Here is a 27,923-nt window from a genome sequence, read left to right as displayed (position 1 = left end):
TCTACTAACTCAAGAATTCTGTGTAATTCAGACTTTCCTCTGCATGGATTTGGACAGAAACTTCAATGGTCCAAAATATTAACACTATCAAAGTTGAAATGTTAAACTTGCAAAAAAGGAAATTAATATTCTCTCCTAGGAATTTGATGGAGAATACAATTTATGATTATAGTCAATGTAAAATTTCTTAGTAAAGAAGCTGGTAGAACTGGTAGAAGCTGCAGAACTGATGCTTGCAGTCAAGATTAAAATGCCTAAATGGAAATGTAAACTGGTACAATAATCTTTTGTATAAAGTTAGTTTGAAAATGTATTTTAAAAGCCTTGAAAATATTCTGTAACCTAGAATTCCACTTTGGAACTTTAAGCTAATAAAATTCCCCAAATGCAGATAACTATATTCATAAAGATGAATACTCAGCAGTGTTTATGATAATGAAGAATTAGAACACCCAAAATGTCCAACGGTAGGGAAATGACTGAATAAATGATGTTATAATCTTACAATAAACTTTTTTACAGCCATTAAAAAGTGTTTCTATGGAAGCTTTTTAATGAGATGGAAAATTACGGTTTTTTAAGGTAATTAAATTAAGAAGTTAATTTTTTAAAAGGAAATAAAATTACATAAATATGATTTCAACCCACAAAGTAGCACAAAGACCAAAATGAAATTTACCAAAGGCAATACACCAAAAATGTTAACAACAGGTGCCTTTACATAATGGAATAATGAGTGATCTTTCTTCTTTTTCGTTTTACTTTCCCAAGTTAAGCATATATTACTTTAATAGTTAAAAAAAGAGATATTCAAGAAACCCATTTTCCCTAATTTAAAAAGTTTACCTATTCCATAAACAAGAGACTCTAATTTAAAAAATATTATCAAAGCAAGTCATCCGTGACACTCTGTAATAGCAATTTCTACAGTTAGAGGTACCTTTGGAAGATTGTAGACATGACGCTGGTAGATTAGCTCATAATGGGGAGGGTTGATAGCACTCTGATAAATGCAAAACACATTCTCATTTGTCACATCTGTAAAGAAAATATGCTACATTTAAAAAAAAAGCCAACCTCTCTCTATATATATCTCATGTGAAAATCTCAACATATTCTTTTAGGAAGTTTATACCTGGTTTATTTGGTGTCTGAACAAAGTGCTGAGAAGTAAATGTTTTTCCGTCAGGGTACTTCGGATGTGGAGGTAATCTGGAATCGAGGTAGGTGCAAAATACATGCATGATGATCTGAAGATGAGAAAACAATTTTTCAAAATCAGCATGAAAATCTATCATGGCTTTAAGCCTTTGTTTATAATGACTCTAATTTTTAAACTTTTCCCTATAGAGAAACTAGCAAAAATGCTTTCAAGTGGTTACATCTGCAAGATGAAATCTATAAAACGAAAACAGAAAAGCAAGACATTCCCAGTTTTCTGTTAAGTGGATCATTCCTACCCATACAGTTAACACAAAAAATCAAGATAAAAATACAAATACATTCTCAATTTGAGTATCAGCACTTGAAACTTCATTTTTACATCTAACAGTCATTACAAAACAATAAAGAACATGATCCTGAAAAACTCTTAAATGCTCAAAAACATTATACTCTTTGATTTCAACAATCTTAATTCTAGGAAACTTCTCTCTTTTTAAAGAGAGTATGAATGTTGGAGCATGGGGAGCAGAGGTAGGGAGAGAGAATTTTAAGCAGGCTCCACTCCCAGAATCTTACAGCTGATCTCATGACCCTGAGGAGATCATCAACTGAGCTGAAATCAAAGGAGTCAGAGACTAAAGCGACTGAGCCACCCATGCTCCCCTAGGAATCTTTCTTAAAGCCATAATCCCAAATAAGAAAAAAATATGCATCACGATATTTCCTGCAATATTATTCAAAACAGAAACTAAGTAATTCTCAAGCTTCTAGCTCCAATATAGAAGAACAGTTAATTGAGAGTATGTAGTAATGAAAAAATACTTAAACACTGCAAAAGTTAAAAAAGAATACAAACTTTTACGTGTGGGATGATTACAACTATGATAAAAACATTAAAAAATAGTGCAATATAAGTAAAGGGAAAAAATGAAAAGAAAATACACCAAAATATTAACAGTGGTTAAGATGATGGTACAATGTAAAAATTTTTTTTCTACCTTAGTTTCTAAAATTTTTTTAATACTTATTTTTGTAATGGAAAAAGAAAAGTATATAAGTCCAATAACATGGAAAGAATGTTAAACCAAAGAAAAAAAATTAGTGACTTACAGCAGAATCAGTGGGCAGGTCTGTATCCCACTTGCGTCCTTTGAAGTCTCCACCTCTATTCCATCGAAATGAACTCATACAGCCTCCCTGAGAAAGTTCTGGAGCAACAAGGGTGAAATTTAAAAAGCCAAAAAAAAAAAAAAAAAAAAAGAAAGAAAGAAAGAAAGAAAAGGAAAAAAGGCCAAGGTGCTACAATAAGGGAAGCATATCATCTGATGAAAACCCCAAACATAAAGAAACACAAGATATAAAAGAAATACACATTACTATGAAGAAAGAAGAAAGAATCAGACAAACTCAAAATGTGGGATAAAACTTTTGGGGTTTTCAATAAAGTCAGTGTCACGTAGGGAAAAAAGGTGGGCCAGAACTGTTTTGGAGAAAGTGACCAAAGAAAGATAAAACAACTTACAGTAATATGTGAGCCTATACTCTATTCTGGTTAGAAAGAAAGGATATGTAACATTCTTTGGACATTGGGAAATTTGAATATGAACTGTATATTAGATGATATTATAGAAATATTGCTAATTTTAAACATCTGTTAAGTGTATTAGAGTTATGCAGGAGAATGTTCTTATTTTTAGGAATTTGCATGCTGAAAAGTAATGATGTCTGTAATGAATGGCAGAGCAAAAAAAAGCGTGTATGTATATATGTAGAGAGAATCAATGACAGCGAAATGTTGGTAACTGTTCAATCTAGAAGACTTTGCTGTGCTTAAGCTTTTTTGTATATTTGATATAGAATATAATAATACTTTATATGTACTTTGCATACATGTGTACACCTGTGTACTTTTTTGGATATACAAATAACCTGCTATCTATCAGGCAATCTTGCCAACAACTGCAACCTGAATTTATAGGAAATATGGAGGACAGAGGATCACATAAAATTACACCCCATGGGGACGTAGTCAATAAAATCCACACCGTGGGCAACTCTATAAGAGAAACAATCCAATTTTTTTCAACAAATAAGTTGCAGGAAAAAACAAAAAGGAGGGATAGGAAACCTATAGCTTAAAAGGAATTCAAATGCTTTTTTTTTTAAAGATTTTATTTATTTAAGGGGCGCCTGGGTGGCTCAGTGGGTTACGCCTCTGCCTTCGGCTTAGGTCATGATCCCAAGGTCCTGGGATTAAGCTCCGCATCAGGCTCTCTGCTCAGCAGGGAGCCTGCTTCCCCCTATCTCTCTGCCTGCCTCTCTGCCTACTTGTGATCACTCTCTCTCTGTCAAATAAATAAGTAAAATCTTAAAAAAAAAAAAAGATTTTATTTATTTGACAGAGAGATAGAATGAGCACAAGCAGGGGGAGCGGGAGGCAGAGGGAGAGGGAGAAGAGCCGGGTGTGGGACTCAATCCTAGCACTCTGGGATCATGACCTGAGCAGAAGGCAAGATGCTTAACAGAGTGAGCCACCCAGGTGCCCTGGAACTTAAATGTTTTATCAATCAGTCATACCATGTAATTATATTAGAATCCCAATTCAAATAATACCAGAAAAAGTAATTACACATTTTATGAGATGGCTAGAAATTCATACATAAGTTATATACATCATGATATAAAGAAAATATTAAAAAATATGAGGTGTGATAATTGTACTGAGGTTATATTTTTAAAAGGCCTCATCTTTGAGACACACACAGAGCTATATATAATACGGAAAGGGAGGAGGCAGATGGGGATATGGATAAGGCTTGGGATGCCCAGGGACTGACGGCTGCAGGCACCAGGGGCTATGTCTAAAAGGCTTCAGCATACAGTTGTGTCTAGTTTTATGAATATCTGAAATCTTTTTTTTTTTTTAGATTTTATTTATTTATTTGACAGAGATCACAAGTAGGCAGAGAAGCAGGCAGAGAGAGAGGAGGAAGCAGGCTCCCCACTGAGCAGAGAGCTCGATGCAGGGCTCGATCCCAGGACCCTGGGACCATGACCTGAGCTGAAGGCAGAGGCTTAATCCACTGAGCCACCCAGGCACCCCATGAATATCTGAAATATTATAATAAAAAGTTTCCTAAAAGTCATGATAAATGATTATTCCTGAACCCTAGTCCAAACCTAGGGAAGAGAGGGGGCACCATAATGTTTTCAAATTAAAATTTATGGTAAATCTGAAGAGTGAAATACTATTTCTAGAACTTGTTTTAGTGATGAGAACATTTTACAGTTTATCCAAATAAAAGCAGGGAAGCATAAAGAGAGACTATGGGAATATCAGGAAGGCTAAATTTCCTGATTCTCAAGTCAGTCTCCTCAAAAGATCACATTACCCTCCAATAATCTGGACATAACAGAAAGACAAAGAAGCAACATATTAAATATGAATTTTAAGAACTGAAAGTCAGTTAAGCATGTTCAAACTATAAAGAATGTCACAGTGGTATCCATTCTTGGTACAGTAGAAAATGAGTGAAATGTTTACTTGAGCCCATGTAGCTCATATTTAAGTTTCCCTATACAGAATAAAATTAAATAATATATTCAAGGCTAACTACATCATTTTGACAATTCCCTTATTTATTTATTTGACACAGAGAGATAGAGAGAGAGAGGTAGAGAGCAAGCACACAAGCAAGAGGAGTGGCAGGCAGGGAGAGAGGCAGAGGCTTAACCCACTGAGCCACCCAGGCGCCCCTCCAATTTTGACAATTTTAAGCATATGAAATATAAAAACCAAAAGCTGTTCAAGAATAAGCCTTAATTAAGCCATAATTAAATATATATTTATAAAATGTAAGATAGTCTTAAAAAATTTTTTTTCCTTGTTACTTTTTTTTTTGAAAGAGAGAGAGAAAAAGTGTACATGAGCTGGAGGGGAGGGGCAGCGGAAGAGGCAGAGAGGGCATCTCAGCAGGCTCCACACCCAGTGCAGAGCTGGACAGGGGACTTGATCTCAATGACTGTGAGATCCTGACCTAAGCCGAAACCAAGAGTCACCACCAAGCCACCAGGCACCCCTCCTTGTTACTTTTATTTATAACATCTCAAAGGAGTGAAATTTTTTCCTTTTCAAATTACTAGTTACCTTTGATCCTTTCAAACAAGTACTCCTGATTTGGTGTAAGGTCCAGATACTGCACAATTGTATTCAAAGTTGGAATGAGAGGAGCTTTGACCAGAGCAGCTTGTTTCAAGCTAGTAATACTAGCCTCTGTTAAAAATAAAACACACAGAACAGATTATTCTTCATGTGGGTCTCTAAAAGAACTTAAAATGCTTTTTCCTCAATACATGTTGAAGGAATAAATGAAAGCAATAATAGTTTAACAATTTGCATTATCTACTTTACTTAGAATTTCTTTTTATCATTCCTGGCATGGTAGCCAGATTTATAAGAACAGAAACCACATGCATACACACACCAAAAGCGGCAGCCGAATCCATGCTGACAAATCTATAAACAGCTAATACACAAAATATTTTTGTGGGGTACGCAAAGAGATACATGAGAACTTTCGAAATCAGGTTGAGTTAAAAGTTGCCTGTTATGCCACTGATAAGCAGAAACTTTTTATGACGGTGATTTCTCTTATCATGAAAGACGACTATGCAAAGAAATAAACTAACAAATTTTCAGAATGTCTAACTTCACTAGTAATACTCAATGCTGGGAAAAAGGCATTCTTCTGTGTGACATAGTTGCTAGAGCATAAACTGGTATAAGCTTTTTAAAGGGTTATGTATGTCAAAAGCCTTAATGCATTTATTCCTACTGAACTAACTCCACTTCTAAGAAATTATCCCTAAGAAATAATTACAAATGTACATAGATATTTAGATAAAAGATATTTACTCACAGCATTACTAATAACAAGAAAGAGCAAAAGCCCAACATTTTAGATAATAAAGATAATAAAGATAATAAAGATCACCTGAACACAACATATCATACATACAAAAATGAAGTGCAATCTAGCTACAAAAAACGGTACTGGAGAATATTTAACAAAACAGAAAAATTGGGATGAAAGTAGGCAACAAAACAGTATGATCCCAATTTAATTAAAAATATGTACATATGGGGAACCTGGGTGGCTCAGTTGTTCCCTCTCTCACTGTTTCTCTGTCAAATAAATAAGTAAAATCTTTAAAAAAAATGTACATATATGTTCCATATTCCTTCAACTCTTATATACTTTTAAAGTTATAATGTTCTTAAATAATGGTATAACATACAATTGAGACAGATATATAGACTAACATATATATTATATATATACTAAAAATATATATTGTATACACCAATATCAAATATAAGTATATAACTATGTATATTAGTATAGAGTTATATATATATAATATATACATATAATATATACATATATACGCACACTTACATAGTGTCTATATATATATATATATAGAGAGAGAGAGAGAGAGAGAGTGAGTGAGAGTTAGTTAGTATCATAACCAAAAATAATAACTGGTTTTGACTTAAAATTGATAGTGATTTATCTCTGGAAGCAGAATTTATGGTAATATTCTTCTTTGTGTACTTCTGTCTCTATTTTCCAGCCTCTCTACAATGAACATAATATACACTGCATTTGTAGTCACAAAGCAATGTAATTCTTTTTAAAAAGCATATCATACTGTAAAATGTGGAAAATACACATTTTAATAGTTCCCCCTCTCCCCATTTTTATAGCTTTTAAAGAAAGCTCAAAGAGGACAGGCACTGGTTCAAACAACATTACCAAGATCTAGAAAGTAACCATTCTGGACTTTGGAGTTAACAGAGCTCTGGCCTCAAATCTCTGTTGTGTGACCCTGGGCAAGTTACCAAAGCTCTGTGCGTCTTCGCCTCATCCATAAATGGGACACTAACAGCTAGCTTTCAAGGTTAAGGTGTGTAAATTACCTATGAAACATCTGGACATTCAGTAAATAGACACCTTTGGGATATACAATTCTACTCTTAGTCCAGAGGATAAAGATTGATTAAGACACCCAAAATAAGTAGAAAGTACTAATGTGCAATGCAAAGCACTTAACTATTTCAAAGAGAAATTTATTCCCTAGAAAGAGGTGGTCGACTACGATATTCCTTATTTATTTTGAAATCTAATTACTTAACACTAAATAAATTATGGTATATATATTTTAGGCAAATTGTACAGAACCTTAACAGTTTTATTTTTTTGCAGGTAAGAGAGTTGAAAATAGGTGATTTTAAATTAGCATTATTACACATTCTTTACGCTTTGTACAGCTTTGGAATTAATCTCTGATAAGGGACTTGTATCTAGAATATATAAAGAATACCACAATGATAAAGACAAGTGATCCAATTTAAAAATGGTAAAGGGTTTGAAAAGATATTTCTCCTAAGAAGATACACGAACGGCAATAAGCACACGAAAAGATGCTCAGCACCAGCAGCCATAAGGAAAATGCAAATCAAAACCACAATGAGAAACTACTTCACACCCATTAGAACAACTACGATAAAAAGAACAGATAAGTACTGGTGAAGATGTGAGAAACTAAAACCCTCATGCACTGTTGGTAGGAATGTAAAATGGTGCAGCTGCTTTAAAAACGAGTCTGCTGTTCCTCAACAAGTTAAACATGGAGTTACCATATGACTTAGCCATTCTACTCCTGGAGAAATTAAAACATGTTCACACAAACACCTGTATACAACTGTTCACAGCAGCATTATTCATAATAGCCAGAGAGTGAAAACAGCCCAAATGTCAGTCAATGGATAAATGGGTAAACAAAATGCAACAGATCAATATAATAGGATATTATTTGGCAATAAAAAGAAACAAAGTACTGATAATGTTGTAACACAGATGAACATTGAAAACACAGGAAGTTAAAGAAGCCAGTCACAAATGACAACAGACTGTATGACACCACTTATGTGAAATATTCAGAAGGGGTCTGTCTAAACTGGTAGTTGCCTAGGTTGGGGAATGAGTGATGGGGGAATGGTATGAAGGGTATGTGGGGTTTCTTTTCTGGGTGATGAGATATGAGATACTCTAAAATTGATTGTGGCTGCACAACCCAAACCTCTGAATTGTAGACTTTAAATGGGAGAAGTGTACGGCAAGTAAATTCTATTTCAATAAAATATGTATTAGAAAATATATATATAGGGGCGCCTGGGTGGCTCAGTGGGTTAAAAACTCTGCCTTCGGCTCAGGTCATGATCCCGGGGTCCTGGGATCGAGCCCCACATCGGGCTCTCTGCTCAGAAGGGAGCCTGCTTCCTCCTCTCTCTCTGCCTGCCTCTCTGCCTACTTGTGATCTCTGTCAAATAAATAAATAAAATCTTAAAAAAAAAAAAAAAAGAAAAAAAAAAAAAGAAAATATATATATAAGAGACATTTAGTTTTGTCTTCGAGATAACAAAGAAGTTTTTAAATAGCCCAGTACAAAAAGAAAATTTCTACTTGGCAGATTCACTGACAGTAAATCAAATGCCAGACTCTATTTTCACATACCTCCTATCTGAAGCTCAGGACAGCCCATTCGTCTCATCTGTGTGCTGACAGACTCCATCTCTTGTACGAGGGGCACTAATATTGTCTCATTGATCCACTAGGAAGAAACGAGGCAAAGATTTTACACACATAATTCCAAAGCATTTCTCAAATAATTATTTCCATGAAATGCTAAGAATATTTTTAGTCTTCTTGAATATTAACAGAGCATAATAAAAGAGAATGAATGCTGAAGTCCAGAAAGTTAAGCAAGCTAGCAGAGTGTACGTTAAGATATAATCTTAAAGCATATAGGCCTGCATTTTGCTGAAGAGAATGTAAAAATTTCACTTATTTCTTTTTTTTCTTTTTTTTTTTAAGATTTTATTTATTTATTTGACAGAGATCACAAGTAGGCAGAGAGGCAGGCAGAGAGGGAGGGGGAAGCAAGCTCCCTGCCAAGCAGAGAGCCCGATGCGGGGCTCAATCCCAGGACCCTGAGATCATGACCTGAGCCGAAGGCAGAGGCTTAACCCACTGAGCCACCCAGGCGCCCAGTTTTTCTTAAATTTTTATGATTATGCTTAGCTAAAAGGATCTCATTTCACTTATTCATTCTTCCAACATGTATTCAATGCATTCCACTTACCAGCCACTCTTGGGCTGCAACAAAATTACCTAAGGGGTTCAGGACTATGTTCCCTTGTATCCCCTTGACGGAATTTTTGTTTAAGAAAGACATCCAGGCTTCTAGTTCAAGAAAATAGGCTGCAATTTTCATCACTTACTCTCGATACTCTATTAAAATTATAGTAAAAGAATAAAAGAGGAGCACAAGTGATTTCAATGATTTCTAGAAGATGTAGAGTGGATGCATGAGTGCTGAAGGATGGGAGGGGAAGTAGTAGCAGCCTCTGCAGAATCTACATGGAGCCCTGAGTGGAGGAAGGCTCATGTGTCCTCAGAACATGGGACCTTCTAGTACCTTCCAGAGCGGGAAAGAGGCAGCGCTGAAAACAAGGGAACTCACTCGCTCTGGATGAGTCAGCCTTCCCAACCTCTAGGCCAAAGATGAGAGGGTTCTTCTCCAAAAACAGTCAAAGAAACTGAAATATTCTGAAGTAGATTCCAGTATATATTACCTTCTCTCTCTAACTTAAAGTTCTTTGAGGCGATGACCTCATTCACTTCCCTCGCATTTCTGGGTATATAATAGGTTCTGACAGAAAAGTTCTTTGTAGGGACACCTGGGTGGCTCAGTTGGTTAAGCAGCTGCCTTCGGCTCAGGTCATGATCCCCGCGTTCTGGGATCGAGTCCCGCATCGGGCTCCTTGCTTGGCCGGGAGCCTGCTTCTCCCTCTGCCTCTGCCTGCCATTCTGTCTGCCTGTGCTCGCTCTCTCTCCCTCTCTCTCTCTGATAAATAAATAAAAAAAAAAAAAAAAAAAAAAAAAAAAAAAAAAGAAAAGTTCTTTGTAAAAATAAAATGGAAAAAAAAAAAAAAAAGAAAAACTAAACTACTGGTGCCCGGGGTGGCTCAGTGGGTTAAGCGTCTGCCTTTGGCTCAGATCATGATCCCAGGGTCCTGGGATTCAAGCCCCACCTGCTTCTCTCTCTCCCCTTGCTCATGGCGCTCTCTCTCTCTCTCAAATAAATAAATAAATAAAAATCTTAAAAAAAAAAAAAAGAAAAAAGTAAAATAAAATTGAGCTGCTGGTAAAGGGAAAAAGCTCGTAATAACTAAATATATTATCCCTTAATCTACTCAAAGTAAATGGATTTACTAAATACAGAGAGAAGAAAAACCTGATGAAAGCAGACACCATAAGATAAATGTGTTTATCCTTACACATGTGCCATCCATATTGTATTTTTAATAATAATTAATTCTGATAATTCTAGTTAGTAATTAACACCTCTAAATTATATTCTAATAACACACTTTGCATATTAAGAGGTACTAGTATTAACCAAAGAGTAATGTCAGAACTTACATTTCTGAACTTAGCAGTCCATGAATCCATATGATCAAGAAGTTGTCTATTCATAGTCACTCTTGCCCAAACCTATTAAAAATGTTTAAAATGAACAATCAGTGAGGAAAAATCCTGCCAGAAATTAGTCATTTTCTTCCACTCTCAAAAATACGTGGAAAAATATCTGAAAAACAACTTTACAAACATTGATATTGATCTAATTAATAGTGATAATTTTCTAACTTCGCACTTGGTTGCTATTCATGCAGACACATCTTTAAATTTCCTTACATTGGTATGTTTCAAGAACATTCTTGCTTTTATGAACAAATAAAAATCTTATATTTGGTATGAAAATGATGAAGTTACAGACTGTTGAATTTTCTAACCAAGTATATTTTATTATTTTTTTTAAAGATTTATTTATTTGGGAGGGCAGCAGGGGGAGGGGCAAAAGGAAAGGGACAGACAGAGAAAAGCAGACTCCCCACTGAGTGTGGAGCCTGATGCCAGGCTGGATCTCAGGACTCTGAGATCACGACCTGAACCAAAAATCAGGGGTTGGGAAACTTAACTGACTGAGTCACCCAGGCACCCCAAATCCAAGTGTATTTTAAAAGCAAGAGTCTTATGTATTAAGTAAAAATAGATACTTGAGATATCTTTCTATAAATAAATGCAGAAAAATCTTTTAGGCAGGATGGTAATGTCAACTATGTGTTATAAAGAATAAAAGTGTATAATATAAATCAGCTTTAGGTACAACAGGTGTTCTCCACTATTTAATATGCACCAGATTTATGTTTCTAGCCAGTAAAAGTGAAGAACACAGGGGTGCCTGGGTGGCACAGTGGCTTAAGCATCTGCCTTTGGCTCAGGTCATGATACCACCTGGGATTGAGCCCCATGTCGGGCTCCCTGCTGAGGGGGGAGTCTGCCTTTCTCTCTCCCTCTGCTCTTCCCCCTGCCTGTGCTCTCTCTCTCAAATAAATAAAACTTAAAAAAAAAAAGTGAAGATTACATTAAAAAAAAGTTCCAGAAGTAGAAGAGACTTTCTAACAATCTGCAATCAAAAATATTAAGTCCCCTGAGGCAAATAATACCTTATATGTTAATAAAAATAATTGATTTTAAAAAATATTGTCATTTTTATTTCTCACTTACCTCCTCTGCTGCTTGTTTAGAACTAAGATCAGCTTCATCTTTGTTAGCACAGGGGGCCTGAGACCTGCAGGCAAGTTGATACTGAAACTTCTTTAGAGTTTGTGCATAATCTCCCATAGAACGATTATAGTTCCAGAAAGTGGGACTGGTAGAAGGCGAGGTAGAGTCTGGGCTGCCTACAATGATGAATTTAAAGAGCATCAGTGTGCGCTGTAGTAATTCTGACATCCAGAGTTAGCTCATGAATGCTGGCTATCTAGGCACCTAGGCAAGGGCAACCAAGGAAGACAAAGCCCCAAGGGATTCTTCTCCCTGACACTTTTCTTTAGAGAACACATTTTAGCCTATGCTAAAATGTGTTCTCTAAAGAACATATTTCTCTAAAGAACATTTACTGAGCAATATCACGTTAAGAACTCTAAATGGTTGAAAGTGTTTATTTTTGTTGTAAAATTAAGCTTGTTTCATTTTCGAAGACTTTCAAATGATTCAGCAAGAAACAAAAGACACCATTCTTCAGGAAAGAAATAGGCTAAGGAAGTTCCCTGCTTGAATTTTTAGTGGCTCTTTCTGAATGGGACAACTGCAGTCTCCTATTAATAAACTACTCTCCGGGTCAGCAGCTAGGCTCGCTTTTCCCTGTACTACACTGCGTTCTCTTTATAGCCCGTAATAACTCCTGTGTTGTATTAAAAGAGACTGACGATTACACTTCTAAATTTACACATTTACTCTCAGGAAATGTTAATAGTTACATATGGGGACTTAATCCTCTAGAAGCTTCTACCAGAGTACCTGTCACACTTTAAGGTTATAGTTTGTCTTTCTACCAAAACAGAGTTTGAGCTCCTTGAGGGCAGGAAGTATTATTTTACCCCAGCATCCCTGTGAACTGCTGCTGTGGCTGCTGTGGAGAGTTCTGTAGGCTTTGGGAAACCTATCAGCTTGGATTTCACTGCCTGAGTGGGAACTGATAATGAGGATATAGGCCTAGCACAGGTAGAGCTGGACTGAGACCCTTCTACCTCTATCCCCTGTACCCAGCAAAGGGCCAGGAACCTCACGGGCCAAATTTTTGGTAGGTAAGAAAAAAAATCTGTCCACTGGCATCAGGAAATAACAAGGAAATTTGTCTGTCTTAGGTCATACAGGGATTTAAAAATTATTCATTTTTGTATGGGTTTAGAATACCCATTTATACTACATGTGAAGTCCAGGAACCTCCTAGCTCAGAAATTACCTAAGTTAGTTCAAGGTCAGTGATACTCCTTAGGCACTTGGCAGAGGGAAATACAAAACTGCTAGGAGGAGACAAGGCTTCTATCCAGTTTTCTCAGGACAGAAAAGCACAGATAAATAAAACCCTACTGCAGATAAGCTTACCAAAAACAAAAATACAAAAATCAGAAGAGGAAACGATTTCAAGCAAAGGAATCAACAAGACAAACATGTTAGTATTATATCTCTAAGAACTTTAGATAACTGAGCTATTGGACAGAGATTTTCATTTTTATTTTTTGATTTTTTTTTAAAGATTTTATTTATTTATTTGACAGAGAGAGACACAGCGAGAAAGATAACACAAGCAGGGGGAGTGGGAAAGGGAGAAGCAGGCTTCCCGCTGAACAGGGAGCCCATGGGGTTCAATCCCAGGACCCTGGGGTCATGACTTGAGCCAAAAGCAGACACTTAACAACTGAGCCACCCAGGCACCTCTGGACAGAGACTTTTAAAGAGTTATGTTTAAAATGATTGAGATAGGAAAAAGAATGGAAAACACAAGAACAAAACCAAGATACTCTAAAACAAATCATGCCTATTTGAAAGAGAACCAAGTAAAACCTTGAAAACTGGGGGGGGGGGGGGGAGAAAAAGAAAACACCCACAACAAATTAAAAAACTCAATGAGTTAAACAGCAAGTCAGATACCGCTTAGGGAAGAAAGAGCCAACAGTCAGTGCAAACAGTCAGGCGAAAACAAACCAACTGTGGGGTAAGTGGTAAAACAGAATGCCAAACTACTAAATGTGGAAGAAATGGAAGTTTTAGGAAGTCTCCACTTTGCAACTACCACTGCATTAACTCAATTCAGAGAGGACCATCAACAGATGCTAAAACCACTCAGTGAAAGGCTACTGGGAAACAGGATTCACAAGTCTCAAAGTATCACACTATAGATTATTTACTAATTATAAAAGGGAAAGCCAAGGCAGCCATCATCTTGACCAAGTGATCCAATTTAATCTTACCAATAAAGGGACAAAATGGTATCACGTGTTTCCTGATATGGTATGTTGAAAGGAGCAGAGCACTACCTATGTTGTATTCTTACGAAAAAATTGTATTGAAACTGATTCTAATCTTATCTAATAATGAAAAATGACCACACAAATCCAAATTTGAAAAACAACTAGGCTGACCTCTTCAAACGTAAACATCATGATCCTGCATCAGTTAAAAAAAAAAAAAAAAAAAAAAAAAAAAAAAAAAATACCACTGAAAAAAAAAAAAAAAAAAAAAAAAAAGCTACAAAGGCCATTACTGGGTCAATTTGAAGAAAAATGAGCATGAATAATACTAGTATCTTAATTATGTTGTAGTTAGAAAGGAAAATGTTCATGTTCTTAGGAGATGTGTGTGAACTAATGAAGGATGGAGGGGCTAGTCAGCAAAAAAATGTGTGAGAAAAAGCCAAAGTGAGTGCCTGGTTTCTTACTATTGGAGAAAGGAGTTACAAATATGAAAAGGGAGGAGGCTGGAATCAACCCTGTATAGTTGGACTGGAATTGGGAGGCAGTAATATGAACTCATGGTTTTTAATATATACAGATGGACAGATACAGAAATACAAATAGGTGTGTGTGTACATAGATTCCTAGCTGTCTGTTGAGAGGACCTAGAGGAGTGATGTCCCATCAACAGTGGTATATCCAGGGCCTGGACATTAATTTCTAAATATCATTCTCCACTAAAAGCAACTATGGCCCCTTGGAGAAACAGACCGACTCCAGAGCCACTTAACCAGGGAAAGTACAAGAGGAGCCTGAAATATCTTTTGGTGCTAGAAAGTAAAACAAAACAACAACAAACAAACAAAACAGAAGCCAGAGCATCCCACCAGTGAAATGTGAGACCATCTAACCATCAAAATAAATGACATTACTGGGGAGAAGAAAAGCTCTACCTCACAACAGAATGCCGGCAAATAAGTATGACAGGCGGCTGCACAATATAAATACACTTAGCACCACAGAATTATACACTTAAGAATGGTTAAAATGGTAAGTATTATGCATATTTTGTCATAAAAGATGTTTAAAAAATGTAAAAGGGAATAATAAAGAAGGAATGATGGAATTAGAAAGCCCCTATGAGAACCAACATAGTAAAAATCAATTTTTAAAAAAATTTATTTATTTGACAGACAGAGATCACAAGTAGGCAGAGAGGCAGGCAGAGAGAGAGAAGGAAGCAGGCTCCCTGCTGAGCAGGGAGCCCGATGCGGGGGTCGATCCCAGGACCCTGGGATCATGACCTGAGCCAAAGGCAGAGGCCCTAACCCACTGCACCCGGTAAAAATCAATTTTGAAAAGAAACTTAAAAGGATGTTAAAGCTAAGCCAAGGAGTGCCTGGGTCTGCCTTCGGCTCAGGTCATGATCCCAGGGTCCTGGGATTGAGCTCTGCATCGGGCTCCCTGCTTGGCAGGGAGCCCTGCTTCTCCCTCTTCCTCCACCTGTTCCTCCACTTTGTGCTCTCTCTCTGAAATAAATAAATCTTTAAAAAAAAAAAAAAAACCTAAGTCAAATATGATGAAGAAGAGGACATTTATACAGCCTCAAAGTAGCTCCTCACAAAATACTATTAGTAGCTCCTCACAAAATACTATTTATAAATTAATTTATACAAAATACTAAATTACCTAAAACCTACAGATAATGGGTCAGAAGTATAGGGATGGACATAAATACACCAAGCAAACACTAACCAAAAGAAAATTAGTACAGCTGTGCTAATATCAGAGAAAATAGAAGGCAAAAAACCTAAGAGATAAAGATAAAAGGAATAATTGGCCATAATGATATTAACAATCCTGAATTTATATGCACTTAGCATAATTTCCTACACATTTAGCAAATTTGACCGAATTACGAGGAGACATTTAATGGAAGACAATCAGTGGGAACTGTTAATGGACTTTCTTACTAACTAATAAATCAAGTGGATGAAGATTAATAAGATAAAGACTTTTTTTTTTTTTTTTTTTTAAAGATTTTATTTATTTATTTGACAGAGAGAGATCATAAGTAGGCACAGAGGCAGGCAGAGAGAGAGGAAGAAGCAGGCTCCCTGCCGAGCAGAGAGCCCAATGCGGGGCTCGATCCCAGGACCCTGAGATCATGACCTGAGCCGAAGGCAGCGCCTTAACCCGCTGAGCCACCCAGGCGCCCCTAATAAGATAAAGACTTTAAGAACACCTTCAAGAAGTCTGGTTCAATGAACAAACATGGGACCCAGTATTTAGAGACTATGCATTCTTTTCAACATACCAAGAACCATTTATAAAAAGTGATCACACAGGAAGCCTAAACGCAAGTCTTAAGAGATACCAAAGAACTGACAGGGTACAGTTCACAATCTCTAGCCGAAGCACAATTCCCTTAGGGGAAAAATAAAAGATAACCAAGCCTTCATTTTGTATGTTGGAAATGGAAAGCAACACCAATCACTACTAATACTTCTAAGCAATAATAACAACAACCCTCCTAAATAACTGCAAAGGATCAAAGAAGAAATAAAAATGGAACCCAGAAAATATCTCAATAAGACCAAGATACGTCAACGGAACAACCTAGGTTGTTCTTTGCATGGCATTATACTCTATAATTTACAGTAAACTTGAAATATTTCAAAATTTAACAAGAAGAAAAAGCATGCATCAACAAATAACAAGATAATATTGATTTGTTTCTTTGACATTCCTGGCACTTTCAGGCAAAATTAAATTAAAAATCAATGGAGAGATTTCAAGTGACACAAAGAGCCATGGTCCAATAACTGACTTCCTCATTGTGGCCATGCTTTAGCACCTAATGTGCTTTCTGTGAAAGTTCCTGAGGGGAAAAAATCATTACTTGGCTCAATAACCTAATTTGGTTTCAAATAATTGACTTTGTTATAATCAAATCCACCCCAAACAGATTAAGATTTGCTAACATTGTTTCCCAAAGTAAACTAAAAGACAAGTTTTAAAATGTTCTAAAAAACAGCAGCACTTCTGGAGTAAATCCATTCTCTCTCCACCACGCCAATCTTCTCAAGGACCAAAAGGAGACAACTATCACTTCAATAAGCGGTGCTATGCACTGATTTAAAAACAACTGATAGCCTCAACTTTTAAATACAAAGTATAACTATATGAAAAAGCTTTCAATCTTAAGGAAGATGGAAGTTTCAAGATTTCTTGGTTCAGCTACATCTTACTTTTTAAGTTTGGTAAGCTTAATTCTAACTATACAAAATATAAAAACAAAATGTATTTCTCTCCTAGGCTATCAAGGTAAAAAAGAAACATTTATGGAGAGCTATCAAAATATTGAAAATAATGAGTTAAGGGTAACATTAAGTAACACCAAATATATGTACATTAGGTCTAACTTAAAATATACATACGTACCCAGCTTAACTCTATGCTGTTTCTCTTCTTCACTTCTAAGAAAAGTATCCAAAGTTCGTAAGTCTGTCATGTAGTCTTCTTTGTCAGTAGGAGAATTATAGACGGTGGGGGAAGACCGGTAGCGAGATCGCAATCCACTGCTCTCCACTGGTCCAACAGTAGTAGGGTATGGAGAAGAAGGAGAGGGACTATAGCTTGCCAACTATACAAAATAAAAGAACTTCTTCTTTACCGAAATTTATTCCTGTTTCGGTTTTTGACTTTCAAAAAGTAACACACCAATCAGAATGGCCAAAATCAGAATGGCCAAAATCCAGAACCATGACAACACCAAATGTTGGTGAGGATGTGGAGCAACTGGAACCCTCTCATTCACTGGGGCGGGAATGCAAAATGTATACATAGCCACTCTGGAAGGCAGCTGGTGGTTTCTTACAGAACTAAACTACACTCAGCACATGATCTAGCAATTGTGCTCCTTGGTATCTACCCAAAGGAGTTGAAAACTTATGTCTACACAAAAACCTGCATACAGAAATTTACAGCAGCTTTATTTGTAATTGCCAAAACCTGGAACCAATGAAGGCATCCTTCAGCAGAGAATGGGTACATAAACGGTGATACAGCGGGACAAAGGAGTATTATTCAGCATTAAAATGAAATGAGCTATGGGGCACCTTGGTGGTTCAGCATCTGACTCTGGAATTTGGCTCAGATCATGATCTCAGGGTCTTGAGATCAAGTTCCATAGAGCCAAGACAGGTCCAGGCTGGGCATGGAGCCTTCTTAAGATTCTCCGTGCCTCACCCTCTTCCCATCACTGCCCACTCCACCCCCCACCCGCCGACCGGGGGGTCCCACTTAAAAAAAAAAAAAAAAAAAAAAAAAGAGGGGCACCTGGGTGGCTCAGTGGGTTAAGCCTCTACCTTCGGCCCAGGTCGTGATCTCAGGGTCCTGGGACCAAGCCCCCATCAGGCTCTCTGCTCAGCAGAGAGCCTGCTTCTCCCTCTCTCTCTGCCTACTTGTGATCTCTCTCCGTCAAATAAATAAATAAAATCTTTAAAAAAAAGAAAAGAAAAGAAAAGATGTGACCTATCAAGCCATGAGAGGGACATGGAGGAAACTTAAATGCACATAACTAACTAAAAGAAGCCAATCTGAAAACGCTACACACTGTAAGGTTCCAATTATATGATATTCTGGAAAAGGAAAACTATGGACAAAGTAAAAAGAGCAGTAGTTGCCAAGGACCGGGGAGGATGGAAAGGGCACAAAGGATTTTTAGGGCAGTAAAATTACCCTGTTATGATACCATACAATAATGGTGCATACATGTCACTATATATTTGTCTAAACCCACAGAATGCATACCACCGAGAGTGAGCCCTAAAGTAAACTATGGCCTCTGGGTAATAATGATGTACCAATGTAGGTTCATCAACTGTAACAAATGTACCACTCTGGTGGGGGATTTTGATAGCTGGGGGGAGGCTATGCTTGTGTGGGGGCGAAAGGTATACAACATGTCTCTGTACCTTCCTCTCAGTTCTGCTACAAAGCCTTAAACTATTCTAAAAAATAAAGTTTTTAAAAGAAGCAATATATGTATATTTTAAAAAATGGAGAGTTTGAAGAAAGTAAGCCATACTTTTAACTCCACAACCTAGAGATAATATAATCCCCTTTCATATTTTATGTTCAAATCTTTAAATGTACACAGATAAATCAATGCATTATTGCTTTTATATTATTGAGATAATACTGTTTAGTTTTATTACCTATTTATTAATTTTTATTTTTAAAAGATTTACTTACTTTAGGATAAATAAGATGTGGTATATATATACAATGGAATACTATGCAGCCATCAGAAGAAATGAAATCTTGCCATTTGTGACAACGTCTATGGAACTAGAGGGTATTATGCTAACTGAAATAAGTCAATCAGAGAAAGACAATTATCACATGATCTCCCTGATATGAGGAAGTTGAGAGGCAACATCGGGGGCTTGGGGGACAGGAAAGGAAAAAATGAAACAAGATGGGATCGGGAGGGAGAAAAACCATGAGACTCTTAATCTCACAAAACAAACGGAGAGTTGCGGGGTGGGGGGAGGTGGGTAGGGAGAGGGTGGTTGGGTTATGGACATTGGGGAAGGTATGTGCTATGGTGAGCGCTGTGAAGTATGTAAACCTGGTGATTCACAGACCTGTACCCCTGGGGCTAATAATACATTATATGTTAATAAAAAAATTAAAATAAAAAAAAGATTTATTTATTTACTTTAGAGATGGAGACAAGAGCATGTGAGCATGTGCGTTGGTGAGGGTGATCAGAGGAAGAGGGACAGGGAGATAATCTCAAGCAGACTCCCTGTTGAGCGTGGAGCCAGAGGGTTCTTTCCCACAACCTTGAGATCACCACCCAAGCAGAAATTGACTGAGACACACAGGTGTCCCCTCATCGTTGTTTTAAAAATTAACCAACGATTTTCCTATAAATATTCTTACTGGCTATATAATATTTCATTGTACAAATATACTATAATTTATTTTTACATTCTCTTATTCTAGACATTCGAACTGTCTACAATTTTTGGCCACTGTAAATAATGTTATGATTAACATCTTTGTACATAAGTCTTCTCTTAATTTCTGAGGATGTTCTTCAGGAGAGTCCTAGAACTGAAATGACTAGATCAAACCATATGAACATTTAAATGCATATTTGCATTGTATTAAATGAAAATGTTATACTAAATACAATTCAGAAGAAACTGATAGGAGGGCATATTTTGGTATATATCCATCAGCATTACTACTTTAAAATGTTTATTTGAGGTGGTGCCTGGGTGGCTCAGTGGGTTAAAGCCTCTGCCTTCGGCTCAGGTCATGATCCCAGGGTCCTGGGATCGAGCCCCGCATCGGGCTCTCTGCTCGGCAGGGAGCCTGCTTTCCTCTCTCTCTCTGCCTGCCTCTTTGCCTACTTGTAATCTCTATCAAATAAATAAATAAAATCTTTAAAAAAAAAAAGTTTATTTGATATAGAAGAATTTTTAAAAATTTACATTTAACTTGTGTTTCCTCATACTTATGAAGTTAAACACTTTAAAATTAATTACTGGCCACTGTATTATCTATTTTATCAACTATCTACTCCAGTACATTGATAATTATTTTTATTGGGGTTTCATTATCAATTTATATAAGCTTGTCAAAAAGCAAGGATTAAAAAATCTTTTAGTTTAATAATGTTTGAAAACAGAAATGTTGGGCGCCTGGGTGGCTCAGTGGGTTAAGCCGCTGCCTTCGGCTCGGGTCATGATCTCAGGGTCCTGGGATCAAGTCCCGCATCAGGCTCTTTGCTCAGCAGGGAGTCTGCTTCCCTCTCTCCCTCCCCGCCTGCCTCTTTGTCTACTTGTGATCTCTGTCAAATAAATAAATAAAATCTTTAAAAAAAAAAAAAAAAAAAAAAAGAAAACAGAAATGTTAATCCTCTTCCACACTTATGGGGGTGGAGCCTATTTAAAAAAAAATCCTCACATATGCTATGATATTTGGGCTATATAAACCATACGGGGCTAATAAACCATTGACTGGTTTATTCTTACTCAAGGGGCATATTTTATGCATAATATATATTACCTTATTTTATCCTCTCAATAATAGGTAAATATTACTACTGTACTAATTTTGGATATGAGAGGTTAGGTAACTCACTCAAGATCCTACCAGGATTTCAATCCAATTTTCTGACTACAGAATTTATGCTTTTAACATGTTTTACTGGATCAGAATTAGCTGTCCGTACACTATAGAATGTGGGTAACTATTGAAGATGGGTACAGGTATGTCTGAAAACTTTCATAATCAAAAGTTTAAAAGTAACTTGTTTCTTGAAAATTTTTAAAAGAACTCAATAGCAAAATTTCAGGCTCTAATATATTCTGCAGGTATACTTGATTAAAGTTTAAAATTTTTCTTCCATATTTATTTAGGTTCTCTACTTAGTCGATCTTGGCATTTTCTCCCTAGAAAAATAATTATTCTATTTCATTAACTTTTCCAAGGTATTAGTTTGTATTCAACAAATACTTATATGGCATCTATATTCCATACACTGGGCTAAGAAAACACAGATGAATAAAAACACACCATCTTGTACTTGAGGTTACAGTCTAGTAGAAAAAGATAAACAATGTTACAAACTTTATATAAAGAGCTATTTAGCACAGATTAGTAATAGTTTCTAAGAAATAAAAATAAGTTATTCAAGAGTAAACCATGGTATTTCCATTAGATGAGTATTAAGTAGCCATTAAACAGAAATTATGTTTGGATGGTAAGAATATGAGTGATTTTTCTTTTCTTATGAAAATGAAAACTATTTTTACAAGTCATATTTACCTATGGGTTGTGAGTTATCACTATATATACATTTCCTCATAATATTTAACTTGTACAAGATGTTCTAAATTCTATTACTTGCCAAAATTATTATCAGGTACCCAGTTGTATGGAATTTCATAACAAATAAATATTATGTAAAGAATGAGGGCAGTGTGTTTTCATTTCCAGACATTCCTCATTTAACTAGCAGCTACAGAGATGTTAGTCTAAATAGTGAGAGCATCCGAAAATGTGACTATCTCCACCCCTGCCCTTTAAATGATTTTTTTAAAAGGATTTTATTTATTTATTTATTAGAGAGCGAGCACAGGCAGGGGGAGAGGGAGAAGCTGACTCCCAGTGGAGCAGGGAGCCCCATGTGGGGCTTGATCCCAGAACCCTGGGATCACACCTGAGCCAAAGGCAGACACTTAACTGAGCTACTCAGGCACCCCTGATTTTTTTAAAGTAGTCTCTACATACAACATGGGGCTTGCACACACAACTGCAAGATTAAGAGCTGCATGCTCTACTGACTGAGTCAGCCAGGTGCCCCTGACCATCTCTTTAACGCTCCTTCTATGTTCTTACACTTCAGGCAGGAGTCAGAATTTCAAATTTGTCAATTTTGCTTCTATCAAGTCCAAAAATGAGAACTATATCCCATTTAACTGTGGGAGCTGGAATGAATGATTCTATTCTTCCCTTTTGAGAGGGGTGTCCATCCTCAAGAGTTCAACTACACAACTCCTCTTAGCTTAGGAGGTAATCCAACATGATGAAAGCATTAAAATCTTATTTATTTTTAGATTTTATTTATTTATTTGTGTGAGAGAGAGCGAGTGAGAGAGGGCATCCACGAGCAGAGGAAGCGGCAGGCAGAGGGAGAAGCAGGCTTCCCACCAAGGAAGAACCAGGACCCTGGGATCACGAACTGAGCCGGAGGCAGACGCTTAACCAACTGAGCCACCCAGGTGTCCCAGAAAGCATTAAAATTTTATAAGGATATACAAACGTTTCACATAAACAAGCAAAGAAAGAGGGTAAACATGAATTTAAAAACTAAAGTAAAACATTACCATAGTCTCAACTGGTTTGAAAAACCCTGCAGAAAGATCCTAGATGGTGACCTCAACCCATTATCATTGCAAAAGCTAGTATTTTTTCTTTCATCTTAGGGTGTAGTATAAAGAACTTCTGACTAGGTATCAGGATCTGGGTTCTGTTCTTGGCTCTTAAACAGGGAATTTGGGCAAGAAAATTACCCACTGTTCCTCAGTTCCCTCAGTAAGAAAATGAGTTTTGACTCATTTGCTGATTTTCAAGGTAGCTCCCCATTCTAAAATAATGTGGCCAAGAGAAAGGATTCGTTACCTTATTATAACCACTGATGGGAGAGTAAGTCACTCCAGGGCTATAGGAACCGCTGCCCCCTGATGACAGACCTTGCAGCTGGGGGCTATATCCAGTTATACAGCTGGTGGTGAACTTGGGGCTGGTACTGGGTGAACGAGATGGGCTATAACTCAACACACTCTGACCCTGAATTGAAGGAGAAGGTGGAGAGGGAGGGATTTGGGTTGCTGCCAGATCATGTGGCGGAGTAGTCTGTACAACTAGAAGGAAAGAAAGAATAAATAAATAAAAAATGAGTGAATAAAAGATGTGTGTGCATGTGTAAATAAAATTTCTGCAAGAACAGATTTAATGAATTGAATCTTTCTCAAGAAAAGAGAAAGTAACAGAGTGATTTGGTTGTTAAGTTACATAACATAACCTAAGGACACAAAGTAGTTGCTTACCATTTCCACAGATTTCAAAGTAAGAGATTAGCTTCAATGCAACAAGAGTCATTTAATTTTAATTGTAATTAAACAACAGAACAAACTTTCATGAGGCTGTTGAATATTATTTCCATTCAGTTTATACAAATAGGAATGATAATCATTGGTCTTAAGACAATTTATTATAGACTTGCTTAATATAGTTGAGCCAGACGGCCTTAGAAGTCCCTTCCAGCTCAGTCTATAAAAAGGGCAAATTAAATTGAGAAAGATTTATTGCCAACCTTTCCCCCACCTTTGCAAAAGATATAAAACACTTACCAGCTGTTTTCAACCCTAAAAGTGTTTGCTGTCCAGGGCTAACCACCAGACTTGTTGGTGCCACAGTGTATTTGAAATATCTCCAAAAATCAAATAAGGCGTTTAGGCTAAAGAGGGAGGCAAGGGCAAGCTCTGGAAGAGAACAATATGTTAAATTTTTAAAAAGGGAGGCAGAACATTTAAGGGGGGGGGAACAAAACTCTTCAAACTTCAGCAAGTCAACAAAAAAACTGAAAACCATCTTCCTACTCCTCATAATAGTTACCATTTAATGAATGTATACTTTATACAATGTTTATTACATAAATGTTCATTATAGGACATTTACTAGTGAATTTCAAAATATTATTGGGCACCTGGCTGGCCCATTTAGTGGAACATGTGACTCAATCTCAGGGTTGCGAGTTCAAGCCCCACACTGGGTGTAGAGGTTACCTAAAAATCAAAAAATCTTACCAAAAAAATAATCACTAATCCTTACAACCTTGTACAATAAATATTTTGACCTTCATTTGGCTACAGAAGTCAAGTGACTTTTGCAAGAACACACATCCAGTTATTCATGATTACACGTCAGGTATGCAGGTACCAAAACACGCTTATTTCCTCGCCACACCACCTCCCTATCACAGACTCCACATTAATGTCTGTGTTAGACTATGGAATTCACTCTAATGGCCATAAAGACTCTTCATATCCCAGGACTACCCAAGAGCAGAGAGAAGCAGACAGAGGAAGTAACAAGTAAACTCAGGAAGGCATCAATGGAATAGAAATCTGGTTGTTCGTGAAAGGAGCAGTGGTAGGGAAGTCGGGAAGGCATTTCAGAGAGAACAAATCACCACCACCAAACATTGTTTTTCATCGCAGAACTCCAATGATTACCTGGAATTGTACTGTTTCATTTGTTTCCTCGACTAGAACGTTTCTTCCATGACGGCAGGGACCTTGTTCCCTTCCTACTGTATCCCCAGTTTTTGGAACATAGTACACACTCGAATATTTATGGAATACAGGGACGAATACTAAATTGAATTAAACGTGAATGCAGTTTTTCATCAGTAGTATATCTAAATCACAATAAAAATTAATTACTTACCAATATACCAGAGGGGCCAGTATGTCACATTATAATATGAACTAATCAATTTTCCAGTCCTGAAAAAATTAGAAAGGCTTTTCAAAGTCTTAAAAAAAAAAAAAATCAAAAACAACAAAGAGAACAAACACCCAAATCAAAACAAACACCAAAACCTGTGGAACCGACCATTAACCTCTTCAAGTTTCACTTTTTTTGGCTAATTAACTTACATTTCAGTGTATATCATTCCAGCCATAGATACATTTAGGAGTCCCCAGGCTAAAACCACTTTCTTAGCTTCTGTTTCTTTTCTCATCTTGATGGTTCTGTCAATAAGGGAAGCACTAGGATTTGTCTCCCTTTGCATCTATTCAAAAATAAAAAGCACCGGAATTAATGAAAAGAAACCACTTCTCCATTTAAGAAACTTGTGTCCTTTATAACGGTAACTAAAAACTGCACATTTTATGTTTAAAATGTCTTTTCAAAATTTTCTACATTTTACTATTATTATATGAAAAGGGAACGCTAAATTATAAGTTTATTGGTACCATATTGTAATCAACAGAGAACTGGCTGGTCACTTCAGAGAACAATACTTCCAATGAATTAAAAATGTCTTATTTTGGTATTTAAAGGATGGTGATTATATCCACAATTATTCTGTACTGTGCTTTTCAAGGATGTTACAAGGACTAGCCCAAGGGCTAATTTAAGAAACTCAAAATACCAAGATTTGGGAGAAAATACTCCATATTAGCTAAAGCCACGAAAGACTCTCCTCGCAGAAACCATTAACTGCCTACCATCATGAACAACTCTGCACTCGGCCTGTCGCACGCCAGGGACCCCTGTTTTGTGATGCTGATAAAGTTTAAGAATTTAAGTTTTTTAAGGGTGAACACTCGTAGTATGAAGGGAATGAGAGCGACTGGGGAGTGTGCAGTTTGGGCCCACGTGGGATTTATATTTCCTCTGTTTCGCTAGGCCTCATCTCAGACAAACATAAGACTCTTCCATCCATAGAGTACAGAGCAGCACCCTTCCCGCCTCCCAGCCCGCGAGTCAAAACTTGCCAGTCCCCAGAGATTCCCTCCCTGGGTCTCCCAGCACAAACTTTAGCAACCCCTATGGCTTCTTTCTTTCGTCCTTCCACTACAGGTGATGGGACGCCTGGACACACTCCCCTTTGGCTGAACCCTCGCCGGATCCACAGTCACGGCAACCCCACTGCCCGCGTGGACTCCGCGGCCAGGAAGCACAAAGATCACCCCCAAAACGCACCATGTTCTTCGGCCGGAAGCCGGTGGCTCGCGCCACACCCTACTGCACATGCGCGAAACCGAGCGCGAAGGCGAAAGCAACCGACTTGCAGGACCACAGTTACCGGAAGAATGAACCTTCTCGCGAGAAGGGGTGGGGGAGCGGAAGAACGAGAGCTAAGCGCGTTACCAGGGAAACAGCTTTAGTGTTTGTGGCTCTCTTCTGCGGGGAGAAAGCTGAGCAGCAAAAATATAGACCAAGTTCTGAACCCGCAGTAAAAAGTAATAACTGTAACAAGCTGAATTTCTATATAGTAATATAATTTTAGCTTCCTTAGGGTATTTATGGATAAAAAATACGCTCACATTTTTAAGCCGATTTTATTATGCAGGGTAGCTAATTGTAGGGTAGAGTATGTGGTAACGTGTCCAGACACCCATCAGCGACGACAGAGCATTTCTCACAAAAATAAGTGTTTTGACCCGATGTAAATTCTTAAATATCCTTGTAATATGGGTGCAGCAGTAGGAAGAAATCCCCAAATCTGTTAAAGTTGCTAGTGGTTTTGAGGTTGAAAAAAAAAATCCAGTTGTTCACTTTGATTGCATATTCTTCAGAAGAACTTATAATCCTGAGGAAAAACTTCATCAGGGAGTTCACTTTGGTTTTATTTAACAAATACAAACGCCTACAATGTCCACAGAGCCACGCGTGGGGATGTAAAAGTGGAGTTCCCTGGTTAGTGTTTGGAGGTCAGCCAGCAGGTGCAATAGAGGGTCAGGCGAGGTGGGGCCCGGTGAGCCTGGAGGGGGTGCCCCTGGCAGGCTCCTGGTGAGCTTCCTGGAGGAGGTGATGCAGGCCTAAGGCACAAGGCCAACAGCCACCATGGCCCGGGAGAGGGGACCTGCCTTTGGGGATGTGGAGAAATGTTACCCTAATGAAAACACCACGTCTTTTCACAACAAGCTAGTGGATTGTTACATCATTTACATGTCAATGACCAAAATTTTTCCTAAGATGCACCTAAGGTCAAATAGAAGAAAATTAAGATTCCTCGTGGTATTGCATATTAATGGAATCTGCAGGTATGCTATGCTCTTAAAGATCTAACAGATTTTTTTTAAAGATTTTATGTATTCATTTGACAGACAGAGATCACAAGTAGGCAGAGAGGCAGGCAGAGAGAGAGGAAGGGAAGCAGGCTCCCCGCTGAGCAGAGAGCAGAGAGCGACTCAGGGCTTGATCCCAGGACCCCGAGATCATGACCCAGGAGAAGGCAGAGGCTTTAACCCACTGAGCCACCCAGGGGCCCCTAACAGGTTTTGTTAAACTGTGGTTTTAATCATTTTTAGACTGCCTTAGCAGCAATGATGTTTTGCTCTAGTTTTAGATTCAGAGATGAACTTACTCAAAAATTGTTCAAAGTGAAGGGACCCAATGTACAGTCAAAATTAGAATACCAGATTCCTCCCCACCTCATATCTCTTTCCTAAGAAATTGTATACATTTAATGTCATTTACAACAGACACGTCTTTTTTTTTTTTTTTT

At 37.3% G+C, this 27,923-nt stretch overlaps 1 protein-coding gene across 3 annotated transcripts in view; it reads right to left on the bottom strand.

Moving 5' to 3' along the window:
- Window positions 1–26,512, bottom strand: part of LOC111152024 (transmembrane protein 209) — a 31,617-nt gene extending 5,105 nt beyond the window's left edge. The window contains exons 1-13 of one of the 3 annotated variants that reach the window (XM_022510296.1): window positions 26,396–26,512; window positions 25,342–25,478; window positions 25,130–25,188; window positions 24,031–24,162; window positions 23,300–23,541; window positions 17,537–17,738; window positions 11,862–12,037; window positions 10,716–10,787; window positions 8,745–8,841; window positions 5,312–5,437; window positions 2,275–2,372; window positions 1,136–1,250; window positions 941–1,038 (exon numbers count right to left, since the gene is read on the bottom strand). In XM_022510296.1, coding sequence (XP_022366004.1) covers window positions 941–1,038; window positions 1,136–1,250; window positions 2,275–2,372; window positions 5,312–5,437; window positions 8,745–8,841; window positions 10,716–10,787; window positions 11,862–12,037; window positions 17,537–17,738; window positions 23,300–23,541; window positions 24,031–24,162; window positions 25,130–25,188; window positions 25,342–25,478; window positions 26,396–26,398 — 1,557 coding nt within the window. In that variant the 5' untranslated portion in view covers window positions 26,399–26,512. Of the gene's footprint in view, window positions 1–940; window positions 1,039–1,135; window positions 1,251–2,274; window positions 2,373–5,311; window positions 5,438–8,744; window positions 8,842–10,715; window positions 10,788–11,861; window positions 12,038–17,536; window positions 17,739–23,299; window positions 23,542–24,030; window positions 24,163–25,129; window positions 25,189–25,341; window positions 25,479–25,917; window positions 26,081–26,228; window positions 26,253–26,395 lie in introns of those variants that run through there. The other 2 variants (XM_022510297.1, XM_022510295.1) reach the window with 2 other exon arrangements.
- Window positions 26,513–27,923: the final 1,411 nt, after the last annotated feature.

This window comes from Enhydra lutris, unplaced genomic scaffold (assembly GCF_002288905.1).
Source record: "Enhydra lutris kenyoni isolate GAN:26980312 unplaced genomic scaffold, ASM228890v2 scaffoldscaffold27, whole genome shotgun sequence".
Lineage (NCBI taxonomy): Eukaryota > Metazoa > Chordata > Mammalia > Carnivora > Mustelidae > Enhydra > Enhydra lutris.
This window is presented reverse-complemented; position numbering and strand designations above follow the sequence as displayed.